Raw genomic sequence first — 15,289 nt, forward strand, 5'->3', positions numbered from 1 at the left:
ATGGTTTTGAATGTGCTTGAAATACTGTCAAGGATCTTAACATTCATACTGGTAAGTTAGGAGATTTCTGGCTTTTACTTGGTAACCTATTCTCTGTAAAAGCATCCTTCTTTGTCAGTTCCTGAAGAACCTGACACATTCGTATTTTCTATTGAGTCTAAGTCTTTGTTGTTTCTCGCCTTTTTATTACTGGTTTCAACCTAAGAAGACAAAATACAGTGATAATTGCTCAAACTTATTTCAAGAATTCAAAAGAAAGGTAGATACATTTCTTTTTATTTCATAATTTGAGTGAAGGACAACAGTGCGCACAGTGCATGAAAATATCTCAGGGAGCACATCATTTACACAGTGGTAAACACTCTGTATTCTGTCTATTCCTACTGTACAGATATTCTCTGAATAGCATTATGAGTGTATTAGGAATAAAAGAACTGTTGAACAGAGAGGGTCTGACTAGAACTGAGATATTGTAAAAAGGAAATAAAAAGAAACATGAAGAAAGAAGAAAAGTAAGTCAAGGACAGAAGCAGACGCTCACTGAGAATGACAGACACACATATACAGGCACATAATATATCCACTCATTCATCTACCACAGCAGTAAGAAATAGTAAAAGAGAAAAAAGGATTTCACAGACAATGCATGACAGGCCAAAGTTCTAGGCTGGTCCCTCGCGTTATACATCTTAGTTTTATAACTCAGGCTGGGAATTAGAAAGACCACAGAACAAAGAGCTTTATACTCTGGGCACCATATATTTAATTTATATGTCGTCTTTGCTTCACAGAGGGATCTTGGACCCTCTACTAGCCTGAGAAAGATCATCAAAATTGATCTTGAAGTCAGGTGATGGAGGAGCACACAGAAATGCAGCTGTACCTGTAGTTCATATTGCCCATTTCTTTTAGGTATGAATTGTAAAATAGTAGGCAGTCTAGTGACCTCAGTCAAACGATCAGATACAGGTGTCACTCACCTTGAGTTCTGGTAGTCTGCTGAGGAGGAACTCAAGCACAAATTAAAGCAAATCCACAAAATATACCAGTGCCTTGCCAGGACATACGGTTAGCACACCTATGACTATATCTGATTTCTTAAATAAAACTGATGAAGAAGCATTTTCATACAATGGATCCCAACTGGCTCTTAGTCATAGAAACTGTCACCGTTGTGGGATTGCACGTACAGAGTACTTCTCCCAGTAAACATTAGGAACAAGGCTGAATTGGCTTTGGCTCTTTCTATCCTTCATGTTTCCAAAACTCTTCTGACATGTTTTTGATCCTCCAGGTATCCCCTATGCTCTTTTGCTGCACCCTAGGACTTGAGACATAACCTCTGTTTTCATGGTGCAGGCTGTACTGCTCTTGTAGGCTGTAATATAAGAACCATGGGTTTATTTCAAAACACCTGGAATAAATATGTAAAAGTAAATTATTGTCCTGGAGCTTCAGGGACATTGTGGAGCACAGAGGAGACCTGAACTGAGCTCTGGTGTAGGGTGTATGCAGCAGACCTTGTTCCTGATCTCAAGACCACACAAAACAGTCCCTAACAGCTTCCTGAGCTGAAGATAAAGGTAACAACTTCTGGTAGATTTATCAGGCATACAGGTAGTTGGTATGTCTTTTGCCAATGTTATTGTTTTGGGAACAGAAACATTTAGTCAGGGTTGAAGACAATGTGCTGAGTCCTAGAGTGAAAAATTCAGGCCTTATTTGTACCTTTCCTGCTGAAAGAGTTAGACCATTACAACTGGGCTAACAAACTGCTTATGTAGAAAAGGTATTTCTAATTTTTTTTGATAATATTCTTAATATATTCTCTTCCTAAATAGCCAAAAAGGAAAATATTTTATTAAAAGAATAGCCTTACTGTGTTTAAACAAAAACAAATCCTTGTTTCTGAATCAACTATTTTCGTTTCGTCCAGTAAATAAAATCTTCTTTCTTTGGCTGTACTTCTGATTTTATATAGCTTTACACAAAAGCATCTCCTTTGGCTTTTCATCACAAGGTTTTTCTTTTGAAATGTTCCACTATATGGTCTTCATCCAAGTCATTAGTTCACAAGTATACTTTTTGCACTGCGGTTATGCATACACTTGTGTGTATTGCTGGTGAAAGTGAAATGGGCAGAACAAGGAACTATAGGATATTCCTGAATGCTGACATTTAAGTCTAAACATTCCAGGTAGGAGCTATTGTTTTCTTCCCCATCATGTTCACTCTTGTCTACTTTTCATGCTGTGACTTCTATTCAGTCCCTCTTGTCTGAAATGAATGCTGGTGGGTATCACATGAAGTGCAAAGTGACTTCTTTCCACCTGCTGAGTTACAGACTGAATTGAAAAATTCAAAATTCAAGCAGTATTCCCTGGTTATACCTTTTCCTATTCAGAAAGATATCTAATTTACTAGAAGTTCCAATATGAGAAGTGAATGTGGAAGTAATACTACAAAAATCAATATATATAACGAAAGAGAAATAGTTTCTGTCTCTATTGTAAAACCTTCAGCACATGTGTTTCTATAGAAGAACAGTCTTATTGAATCAGGGTTCTTCTAGGCCAGTTAGTCATCCATCTCCAGCATTGACCTGCTTGGAGTAAAAGAAGGGCAAGCATATGCAATATTTCCTGCTTCAGCCTCCCAACTCTTTACAGCGCAGAATATGCCTGTTTGATAACCTGGAGTGAGCCTTTGTTTCAGCTACTTGTCCATTGCACCCCTGAACCTCTGTAAGCCCTTTTCACCCTCAACACCTTTGGCAGCAAGTTCTACAACTCAGCCTCCTCTTGCTTGAAGAACTCTTGCTTTGAACTTGACTCCTACACATCTCATTTAACGCTCTGTTGCTATTAGAGAGACAAAGGAGGAAAAAGGAAAATCCTGTTCTGTCATCGCTTTGCTATTTAAGATTTAACAAATATGAGTAAACAATGCAATTATTACACTGGATGGATCTTTTCTGCAAACTCCTTATCCTTTTCTGGTGATTCCAAAAGATGCTGACTGGTTTCTTTGACTGCTGCTGAACAGGACAGTTTCATGGAATGATCCATCATGACACCAAGATCTTATTCTGAATAACAACTGATTTTTCCTTATATTTATCTGTATTGATTATTGTTTGCTGTTTTATTACTACCTGATTTCATGAGGTCTTTCTGGAATTCCACATATACAGTATAACTATCATTACAATTACATTTGCTATCACCTCAATTCTTAGCTGTTATCCAGGTCATTTATGAATAATGTAAAATAGCACAGGTCTCAGTACAGATCTCTGCAGAACTCTGCTGGTAACATACCTTCACAGCTTGTACTCACCACTCCAATGTTAAATGTAAATGTAAGGACTTTTACTCAATGGCTGCTTAATTGCCGTTAAAAGCTTTTGATTAGGGAGTCTGACAAAAGAGCTTTGGAAATCCAGGTACCTCGTATGAGTCAGGTCACACTTACCCACCTGTTTTTGATCCCTTTAGAGAACTTCAAGATCAGAAGGTAAGATTTCTCTGTCTTATGGCTCCAAAGCCATTCAGACTTCACAATAGGTAATATTAACCCATTTTTCTTTATTTTATCCTTAAATAAAATTATAATAATATGTAATATTATGATTACAATTAATTATAATTGTAATTAATTAACTATATAATCTTTATAATACAGTTCCTTTAATTTTTGGGGATGTATGTAAAACTTCCTGACCTGTAGTTCCCCCTACCTTCCCTGAAGACTTTTTCTGGTTTTTAAATTGATCTCATGTTCTCCCATTCCGATACCTTGGGAGGATGACAGGTCTCAGTGAGAACTTTCACATAGCCATAGGTAATTCAGGTTGCCAAGTGGTCCTGTCAACTCACTGCTGCCCGTTTTTCTCATTTGTTCCGTAAGAGTTTTTTTACTTGCTTTAATTTTTAACAGATTCTGTGCTGAAAATTAAGACATTTTTTGCTATGAACAATGAAGTGTTCCAGCACAGAAGTCTTCTTCATAATACTTTCCTTCATAATAATACAATACATTTCCTGCCTGTGTCATGTCCTTGTCCCCTCTGAGAGCTCCTTTTAGATCATTGCCATTATTTGGCTGCGTAGACTCTCTGATGGGCTTCTTGCTTCTGCTATGCTTGGAGAAAATATCTTAAAGTGGAGTAAAGGAACATATAAGAGAAATGGAACTATGAAAACTTTGGAGAGTGCTATGCATTCATATATTTCTTCTCATTTTTCAATGTTTTGTGATAAGAACCATTGATTGCAATTTTACACTTTGTGTCAAGTGATAGAAGAGTGTTCAGAGGAATCACCCCTTTTTTTCACAAGAAGCTTTGTAAAAATAAAGAAAATAATATTTTCCTCTATCCCTTCTAATATTTCTTTCTGGAACTTTTGAAGAGATATTTTCTTGTCCCCTAACTAACTTAACTCTAAAGTAAGGTTGTCTGTATCTTGATGGTTTTTCCTTCATTTTTATAGTTCATAAACAATATGTAATAAGACTTCTTAAGTTCCAGAACTTAAGTCAGTAATTTCACCATTTATCTGCACAAGGTCACCATCTGGCATGAAAGGTTTTGTCCAGTTGATCTCTTCCCAGAAGTGTAGATGATCTCTTCCCAGAAATGTATATGTTTTTATACATATAATTTTATATATAAGATGTTTGAATATCAAGAAACTATTGCTAACAGGATTTTGTGGAATGTTTTAGTTTTAAGGAGTTGAAAATGCTTCCTCTTCTGTTGTGCTTCTTATTCACTCTCAACCATATGTGCCTATGTTGTAATGATAGCAGGTGCAAGGTCTTCTTTCACTGTTTTTTGTTGGCAATGGGGTCTTCTACTTTAATCTTAGATCTTTTCCAAGGCTGTTCAAAAGCTGAAGAAGGCTGAGATCCCTGTGGATCTTTAAGGAAGTGTGTTACATCAGAAGTTATACTACAGCAGTCTACCGTTCTCTTTTGGTTTTGATACAGCATTGAGAGACTTAACAAGAGTCTTTTGATTTTGTAGTTTGTCTCAGTTTTCTATCAGTGTTCTGTTACAGAAATGGTGAGAGTGGATTTCTCATACTCAAACCCATGTTTTTATTCAGAATGCATTTATCAGTCACCATTTCCCCAGAACAATGGAATGAGAAAATATACCTTTTAGGATTGATATGTTTTGTCAGTTTGTGCTTCTAAATGGGAAGCAGTATTCCCTCAAAACTGGAAAAACTAGTTGATCCTTGGACATTTATATCCCTACTCTTCAAGTGAACGTAATCTTCCCTTTTTCTGAGGCCTGTTGGGCAATGCTGAGAATAGACATTTTTCACTAGGTCTTTCAGTTTTATGTACTGCCCTGTGTCAAGCATCTTGCATCAGCCAGTTTATCCTTCATTTTTGGAAGCTGATTGTCTCCAAGGTGTGTGGAGCACTGAGGAAGGTAAACCTTTAGTTTAACATGTATTCTCCTTTTTATGTGGTTCACTTATAAGCATCACACCCCCAAGCCTCTGATGTGAGACCCCTCTAAATAGTTGCATTTGGAATAACTAGTTTAACTTAAGGGGTTTTTTTAATGGATGTTGTTCAATTAGTAACACAGCTTTTCATATATTACTCTTCTAAGTAGCCACAAGAAAGTTAGCAGTAGGGTTCTCTTGTGTCCAAAGCTAGAAACAAAGCCCTCACCCAGCTGCAGGTATTAAGTGAAGCCATGTTGTCTTCCCTTTTGGTTGATGAAGGCTACGGTCCTGTGTTGGAAAGTGTTCCTAGCAATAATAATGTATTAATAAAATGTGTCCTCCCTGCAATATGAACAGAAGCACATTTTTCAACATATCAAAACAAATCTGCTGTTGAAAAGCCTCATAGAAAATGTCAATAGAAAATTAAACATCATTCACATATTAGTAAGGAGTAACAGAACAAAGTTCTGTGTATTTAAGGTGGTACTTGCCATCTTAGGCAGTGAAAGAACAGCTAATGCTATTACTCTTACTTCCCCTAAAAATTATACAATGTGTTTTCATTAGTTTTATCTGATTACTACCTGTACATACCCTTATAGATTGGGTGAAATGATATTATATTAGCACATGCATTGCTTTTCAGTAGAAGAGTATTAATGAATCTTACCTAAAATATAACTGCATAAAATATCACTAAAATTAACCCTATTTATCATTGTAATCTGTTTTAGTGGCCTTCAAAATTGGTCTTTTTTATTCAGTTGTGAAAAAAGGGTATGACCTGTAAGCAGATGTAGGAGCAACCTGAGAAATGCATACAGCAGAAGGCTCTATTGTGCCATTTTTTGGTCAGAATGTTTGAAGAATAGTCAATATGAACCACAAAATGCTTGGTCTTCAAGTGTCTGCTGGTTAAAGCTGTGTTTAAAAGCCATGTGATAAGGTACTCTATTCATTTTCTGTTAATAAAAAGACTTCTGCCTGCTTTTAAGCTGAGAGTCTAAATCCTTGTTCTTAGATTTCTCTAACATAAACTGTGGACTCTGCAGAAACCTTAATTAATACAGTTTAATTTTAAAGGAAAATTTGCGTATTAAAGTCCTTGAATATTAAAGTCCTATAAATAGATAATAAAAATTCTACATCAAAATTCTAAACAATTAAATCTTTGATTTACTAAGAAAGAAGCAGCCAAACTTTTGTCTTGCTGATTTGAAACTTGTCACTGTTCTTTCGTTTGACTGTGCATCCTGCTGAATTTAAAAACAAGCACTCTTAGAAACCACTGAAGTCTTCTAAAACAGTTTGTTTCTAGGAGACAAGATGCCATTTAAGGTTGGTTTTGTTTTTTCTAGCCCTTGAAATGTATTTTATTACAGAAATGTCTTGAAGTAAGACCTTGGTTGAAGTATTTTTCTTTTATTTTGTTTTATTCTATTTTTTTCTTTTATTTTTCATCATGATTTCTCATATTCGGCAAATTTTTTTTTGGCAGCTTTATAGTTCTTTTCTGAGTGTAGTATGTTAGAATATCAATCTGTGAATTACTCTCCTCATGACAGACCAAAATGATGGTTTATGTGTTTAATGAGGAAAGCTCATTGAAAAGCCTTCCAACATTTTTTAAATATATAAAATTGGAAAAAAGTGCCAGTATCAACGATATTCCAGAGGACAAAAGTCAGCCATGTTCAGTTAATATTTCCAAGGCTATCTCGACAAAGCAGTCTTGCTTAAAGTAACAATTCTCTCTCCGAGAGGCCACTAGGAGAAGCTGTTTCCAAAGTTGAGGGCTGGAAACAATCTACAGTCAACCCAGTGTCCATCTTATGTGATTCCTGTTGGAACTGAAATACAATCTCACATGCCATAGGTATTCAAAAGAATCTTAATTGTGCTATGCATAAAGTAACCTCTGCAAATTATTGTAGGTTTTAACACCTGTATATAGCAAAATAATTCTAGAGGGTACTCCAAGCCTTAAAGGATTATATCAAATGAGGAAAAACTGCCAGTTCCAAAAGGAAAACCAAAATCCACCACTAAACCAATCAGCTTCTCTACAGTAACTGCCATCAGGCCAACAATCTTGAAAGATTTTCACAGTACAAATTTGCTTTAACATTTTGGTCAGCTATTACTTTTGGTTTATTATTTAAGTGGCTTATGGTCAGACAACTATTTTCCACTTGAATTTACTAGCTCTAGTTCGTGAGATATTTATATCAATTTTTATATTTAAGTCTGAGCAAATTAAACAATTTGACTTGTAACCAGAGATAACATTACATCTGTTCCAGTTAGACTGTGATCTAAGCAGACAACACAGACCAATCCAAATCCAATTGACAGAGTTCTCAAAAAATGGAAAACTAATATAAATGAGAGAGAGAGAGAAGGCTACTCAGGTTTAGAGTACTTTTATTAGAGAACTGTTTCACCTAGTTCTCTAATCCTAAAAATAATTGTGAACAACAAGGAGGAAAAAGAGTGTGGAGGAAAGGAAAATCCACTCTCTCTTTACCTTCTTGAGAAGATGTTAAAATGAAAATGCTTCTTAAGACTATACATCACTTTTCTTGACCAAGTTCTTGTAAGAGAGGTCCCAGGCTGCAATAAGAAAGTTTAGCATTGGGTTTGAATTGAAAAAAATCAAGTCCAAGCCAGTATCCATAACATTTGGGATAGCAGGAAAAAAAAATTTGTTGTTGCTTTTAGTTGCAAAATAGTTCTTGCATAGTTTATACATGACCTAAAGTTTTGCAAACCAAATGACTGCTTGAGTCTGATTTTTTTGTCAGACACAGTAATTCCTAAATAAAAATAAGCAGCTCAAATCACTGTTATATATTTTATTCAGTCTTCAAAGTAAATGAAGAAAAAAGAATTTTAAGTTAGTGAGAATTTTGAAACTACTTATCTGTTTTTTCTATCTCAGCTCATCTCGGAGTCAGATACATTTTTTTTGCCTGGATTCTTTTTTTATCAGTAGTAGATAGATATTCCCAAATGTTGAAAAAATTATCACCACCACAATATGTCTCAGAATTTTTTGCAAAAATGCATTTTTATATTGTTCTTGTTGCAATAAGCTTGCAACAAGAAGAAACGAAGTTATGATTCAGAGTTCATGCTATTTTCTAAAAGCACATTTTCAAGAAATTAATTTTTCAGTACTATAGATGGTACCGTTTTCTAGCACCTTTTTGTCTACTTCTTCTTCTGGGACATCTGCTTCTATGCGAACATCCACTGAAATTATATTTAGCAGTTTTGAAAATTTTAGTTGTTGTCAGCAAGGTTTTATGACAACAAACTCAGTGAAGTGACAGGTCCCTGGTATGTAGTGATCCTAGCCTTAGTGCAGGTTGACAGATATGACATCCTACTGGCTCACCTTTTTCACTTACTGTTATCTGAAGCCTTAGGTCTTTTCTGACATATATATGACATGCCTCAGTGAAGCTTAATATGACAGAACTATTTGCTTTATCACTCCAGAGCACTATCTCTCCTGACAATAAAATCAGACAGTGCAATTTACTTAAATTTGAGCTCATTCCATCTGTCAGAAGGCTGAGGTAAAGTATCCTGGCATCCATCAAAAGAGAAAAGATAAGTTTTTTGCTCTTTCACATCAAATTTATACAATGGTATATTGATGTGCCTGGTTACTCCTATCCCCACCATATCTGATTTTTTATTGTTGTCTTCACAATAATTTAAGGAGTTCAGGCATTCTTTCCACCTTGACTTGACAGGTCACAAATATAAGGAATTTAAAGGTTGAAAGAATTGTTTATGTCATGACCAGGTGGCAACTTATCCCTCCCAGATTTAAGTACAGTGCAGAAAGTTAAAATAACCATTTAGGAAAAAGAGGTTAATAGAATCCTAGAATGATTCTTGAAACATTCACAAAACTTTGTCTTTCTTCATGTCATTTTACTACAATTTTCTCAGTTCTAGAAGCATTGAGATAGTTTTGGAGGCTCTGGAGAAGATACAGGCCAGATCCACTCCTAGTGTCAGGCTCAGAAACTCAGGTGAGAAGCAGTAGCTAATTTGTTACCCTGCAGCAGAAAGTTAAGAGAGATAATAACAGAAAATTTTCAAATACTTCTTTTTAAAGTGTGTTGTGTATGGGGAAATTGTGACTGTATGGCAAAAATACCATTTGGAGGACAGTGTACTTAAAGTTTTTTACTTTTGTCATCATTTTAATATAAATACATTAATAACACCTTTAGGCTAAGGCTTTAGACTAAGTATATGCTTACCATACATATCACAGGACTTATTTTTAATTATTGGGACTTAAATTTGATTTTTGAAAAAATGCCAGGGCTTTTGTATTTTAAGACTTTTTTGTTGCATTTTTAATGCTGTACCTATATGGAAGTCTTGATTACGGGATGCTATTTGTCAATATAGGATGAGGAATCAAAATCCATGCTCACTGTGCAGGGGGCTTCCTAAGTGCTGCCTGCTATGGCTTTTCTAACAATAGTTTCCCTCCCACCTTTGTTTTAGAATAATTTTCAGCCATGTTGTGCCTCCGGGAAAATATATGGAAGATTCAAGGAGTTGAAATTTAACAGGATTCTAGTAGACCTCTCTACCATGCCAATAGTACTAATTTTCTTGGGAAAGGATATTGTCTATGTTTTGGAACTATTTGGGAGAGATATGTTCCCTCGTGTTCATACTGGAATCAGATAGAAACTTAGGACTTGAATTTTAAAGTTCAGATCAAAAGTTGAATTCTTTGTCTAGTTGCACTCTGCTCTTTAACAATATTCACAAGTAAGTGCTTATTCTTCGAGGTAATGGGAAAGGGAGAAGGTGCATTAGCACACATGTTAAATGAAAACTTTAGAAATAAAGATCATTGTTCAAAGAGGAATCAGCATGAAGAGATATCAACAATTATTAAATATTTAATATTACAGGCCAGATGGAATTGGAACAGTATCCATTGAAGAGAAAGAAAGGTTTGAGGAAATTAAGGACAGACTTTCCTCCCTTTTAGAAAACCAAATAAGCCATTTCAGGTGAGTGTATGATTTATTCAATGAATGCTAAGATTTTTTTCTGGAAGAATTTTCTCATGATGTTCGATTTTGGTCTTGAACTAGTAAAGTAAATATAAAATAATCTTCTGCAAAGAAATTTTCAATAGATTAATACAGAATAATTTATTTTCACAAGTGTTTGTACTTAAAATTGGTGTATCATGTGAGTCATATTTTTTATGGTAGAAAAGATTGTGCAAGAATATATGCCTTGTTTTTGTTGATGCTTTTAAAACTTTGTGTAACTCTAACAAAGAAAATTATCTGAATGAAAGTGACTGAGGCATAACTATTTCTGCATTACTATGAATCAGAAAAACCATGAGTAGAAAATAATTTTGATAGATAGCAGATAAAAATTTTTTGGTGTCTAATGTAATTTTCTTGGTTTCATGATATACTTGTCTTTTCTAAATCAGCTCAGGGCCATCATCCTCCCTAAAGAGTGTCATACTAAGAACTGTCAATACCAGTAAAAGATGTTTAGGGAAGGACTACAAGAAGCAGAGCAAACGTTGGATTTCCTGCTATTTTGTAGCAACTGATGGTTTATGAAGCTTAGCATAGAAATGGCATGTAGGGCACCAAACCTGTTACTTTATCACACTAAGACAACCTATCTACCACTATTCTGTCAATCTAATCCTTTTTTAGACTGTATTTGTAGAAATTTTTGTCTCTGTGTCACCTCATGACAACCAGTTCCATGGTTAAATAGTGCTGTGTGAAACAGCCTGCTTTCTTTAGGCATGGTTGGCTATGAGCTTGTTGAACGCCACTCTGGTTTTATAAGGTAAATGTCTAGTATTCACTGGCATGATAGGTCATTGGAGATTTTTTTGAGCATGGAGTACACAGCAGTCTTCACTTGGGACTTTATATTAAACTAAAGAGAGTTAGAATTCTTCTCGGAGAGGATTCCTTTTGGGAAAAAAAAAGATCCTTCATTTCTTAAAAGATTCTTCTCTGGCACATTTTCTTTTTCCTCCCTTCCATGGGAGTAAAGAGCTCTTGTAAGAGAAGTGATACAGAGCTGCATAGGACAGACTGCCTCCTACATTCAAGCCCTCACATGCATGAGACTAATTACAAAGTGTATGATAATGTCTAAATAATCTTTTGAGTTGAAACAAATAAAAAACCCCATCATGTCTTCTAGCATACACATTAGAGTTATGTCAATGAGTTTGAGCTACATCAGTGACCGCTGAATTTTTCTGCCTCAATCTTGATGGATTTGGAGCAAATTTAAACATCATTAGAAGCTTCTTGAGAGCAATTAAATATGTCATTCAAAGATAAATGCCTCCATCTTTCAGAGGACTCTAAGGTTTGCCTTAAAATCCTGTTTCATCAATGCAGACAAACAGTGCTCTGTCAGCTGAAGAGAAATTACTATTTCTTTCTGTGAACAAATGTTAGAAATGAAAAAAAATTAGGCGAAATGTCTGCACTTAAACAAGGGTACCGGCAGAATACCTGAAGAAAGAATAGATAGTGCCCTAGAATCTGAATTTATAAAGTATATAGAGTCACAATATAGGACAACCTGATAAAGCATTGGAAATAGTATTTTAAATAAAGCCTTGATTCAGGAAATGTAAAAAGATCACTGCTATCAATTAACAAAGACTAACCTCGTCTGTGAGATTGCTTTCTTAAGAGAACATGGTATTAAAACAACTCCATATTTCAGTCCCTCAAAATTTCTGTGAAAACTGTGAAGTGCAGAATATTTTGAAGAATACATTCAGCAGTAAACATTTATGCACTGAATTTCTCTATTTTGGCCTCGCTGTTCTTGAATGCCCTGTATTCCTCATCATCAGACAGTCCCACTATCTCCCAGGCTGGCTTCCTGATTCCACTGTCCTTTCTACTGTCACTTCGAGCATCCATGCGGCTTACATTTGTCAGAATATTTCAGAGACTTTCATGTTTTCCATGTTCAGATAGGTTTTACAGTTTTTAAATGCCAGATTATCTACAGTAACCTCTTTATCTTCCTCATGGATTCACAGATGGGGGGTAGGGGGAGTGGTTTGTTGGTTGATTTTCAGCACTTTGATTTCTTAATTGTGGCATGCATTTGACTTGGGCTCCTGCTTTTTTGAATTTTTCCTCAGGTTGCTTATAGGTTTCTTGCTTTTTTTAATTGCACCTCTGTGATGTTTGCTTTCATTTTTCACGTTTTTCATTTTTTCATAGTTCCCATTCTTGAAATTGTATGTACATGTACTAAATGTACACATACCAAATTTTCTTGGCCTGTTCTCTTTCACTACTCTATTAAATTGTATTGTCGTATGATATTTACTACAGAGCACCTCTTCTCTCAAACTATGTCCTCTTCCCATTTAAGAGGAAATCTGTAATCATATCGTTTCTTATGAATCTTAAATTAGCTGTCCAAGGAAGCAATTCAAATATGTGTCCCAAAATATTGTCATTATATCTTGTCTGAAGGAGATATCAGTCAAGTGCATATTTCTAGAGTTAAAATGTTGAATTTGCAAGTTCTGTCATCTCACTCGACATTTCCTAATCATGCTGATCATCCTAATTAGTGGGTCAGTGGTACAGACTTTCAAGGATCATCAACACACTTTTTCTTTTTCCTGTAATATGTTAGAATTTTTCTAAGCTTTGCCCTCTCTCCATTGCTTAGCACTTCATTAACTGGTCAGCTGGTCATGGACAGTTTAGCTGAAGATTGTATGTCTTTTTCTGCCTTTTCAGAGATGTACTGAACATTTTCTATGTCTACCTAAGTCACTAGGTTGCACCTATCAGAAAATGATGCTCTTCCATGCCTGCCAGCTGACTCACACCTTCCAGTTTTAATACTCCCCTGTGACCTTTTTAATTTTCATTTTTGTTGCTATCAGCCTGGCCTCATTATGACTAAGATGCAGTCAGCCCATCCCATGCTGGTGGCTGTCATCTGAACTATTTCCCAGTTCTTCAGGTTCTTACACCTTTCCTCTCTGTGACCTTATCTACCCACTGAGACTTCAGTTCTCTGCCTGACTCTCAGGCATCAAACATGGAAGACAAAATATTTCTGAGAAAGCTGTCATGAGTGTGTTGGACTTTAACCTCTCTTACTTGGCTGTGTGAATTTTATCTCTTGAGTATTTCCAGAGATAAAAACAAATAGTGGAATTTTCGCTGCAGGAAATCCTGTTTTGACCTCATTTACAAGGCTTTATTTTGGCTGACCAAAATATAGATCTAAAATTTACTGGTCTGAATCCTTTCATCATTACAAAAGATTTGAACAGTGAAAAACATTAGAATAGGAGGCTACCATTCTCACTGAGTAATATTAAGAAAAAAATAATCTCCGCAAAGTAAAAAATCCTTTTTTCAATTGGGGATATCCCAATAAGATTTTATAGACAGGATTAAGAGAGGTTGCAGTTGCCTGAGTGTTATAGTCTCATTGAGCTGCTATATTGGATCATCCAGTAAACAAAAATAAAAAACAAAACTATGAATACAATCACTTTTTAATTTACAGAATTTGAAAGTGGTTTAAATTGTAGCAGATAAAATTTAAGATAACATAAAGTGCTTTTCTACAGTATTTAAATACAATCGGAAAAAATATGGAATATCTACCAGCATTTATACTCTCATGAATCTCTAGAAACTAAAATATCTAGCATTTTATACTTGTCCCAGTATTGAAACAAAGTCTAATATACAGAATGCTACTTCATAGCAGTATGGCAGTTATGGCTACATGGGAAAGATGACAATTAAGCTCATCAGAGAGCTTTAAACATCCTTCTTAACTGAGAAATTGGAAGTGATGCTTTCTGCCTTTTGGAGTTTTTTTCTGTATTTAAGGCCTGAGATGCTGATGGGTTGATACTGCTGTACTGTGTATGTACTCCGTGGTAGACTAATGAAGAGCCTTTCTGCTTTTATTAGTGTTTCTTGTATGGGAGTCTTCTGCTAACATAATTTAATGCAAGTTTTATACAGTTGCATCTCAAAGTAACTTTGTAACAAAGGTTTTATAATTCTGGGGTTTTTTCTTTCCTTTTTTTTTTTTTTTTTTTTTTTGTTTATATTTTTACTTTTTAAGATACTGTTTCCCTTTTGGACGTCCTGAAGGAGCTTTAAAAGCCACACTTTCATTACTTGAAAGGGTAAGTTTGAAAACATATTTCAAATTCTTCATGACTGCTGAGCCTGCACTTTTCTTTTGCCTTCAGACTATTGAAAGCAGACTCATGTCTTCCCAGGTATTTTACTACTGGTTTTAACTGCTCTCTGGAAGATCCATTTTTTTCTTTTGCAGTGTCTTCCACAGAGGCAAACAGCTTCTTTCTGTGAGGCTTATTTACTGGACCTCAAGCCACTGTAGTGACTCTGTTTCTGTTTAATTTAATGCTTATGCAGCATTACCTCTGAAGTAGTACAAGTCTACTCGACAGACCCCTTTTCCTACTTTCAATGCCTTCTATGCTGCTGATGTCTATACTTGTATGTAATATTAAAAAGCTTCTATATAATTCAAATAGTATTCCATAAATGCATAATCTAAGTCAATTTAAGAAGCGAAAGCTATATGCAGCAAATCTGTCATGGACAGCTATAAATGTAAACTCCTACCCAGAAAATCCTCTTGTATTTACTGGAAAGGGGAATACCTCATAATGATAAAAGCATCTCAGTCATCTCTGAGGAAAGAGGACTTTAAATTCCAGCAGAAATTCCAGAGGAATT

General features: G+C 35.3%; 1 protein-coding gene across 2 annotated transcripts in view; it reads left to right on the forward strand.

Annotated features, from left to right (window-relative positions):
- CADPS2 (calcium dependent secretion activator 2) overlaps window positions 1-15,289 on the forward strand; it is a 299,634-nt gene that overhangs the window by 206,705 nt on the left and 77,640 nt on the right. For both annotated transcript variants that reach the window (XM_050324387.1, XM_050324385.1), the window contains exons 14-15: window positions 10,427-10,528; window positions 14,646-14,709. In XM_050324387.1, coding sequence (XP_050180344.1) covers window positions 10,427-10,528; window positions 14,646-14,709 — 166 coding nt within the window. The remainder of the gene's footprint in view (window positions 1-10,426; window positions 10,529-14,645; window positions 14,710-15,289) is intronic.

This window comes from Myiozetetes cayanensis, unplaced genomic scaffold (assembly GCF_022539395.1).
Source record: "Myiozetetes cayanensis isolate MyiCay16 unplaced genomic scaffold, myiCay2020 scf3, whole genome shotgun sequence".
Classification (NCBI taxonomy): domain Eukaryota; kingdom Metazoa; phylum Chordata; class Aves; order Passeriformes; family Tyrannidae; genus Myiozetetes; species Myiozetetes cayanensis.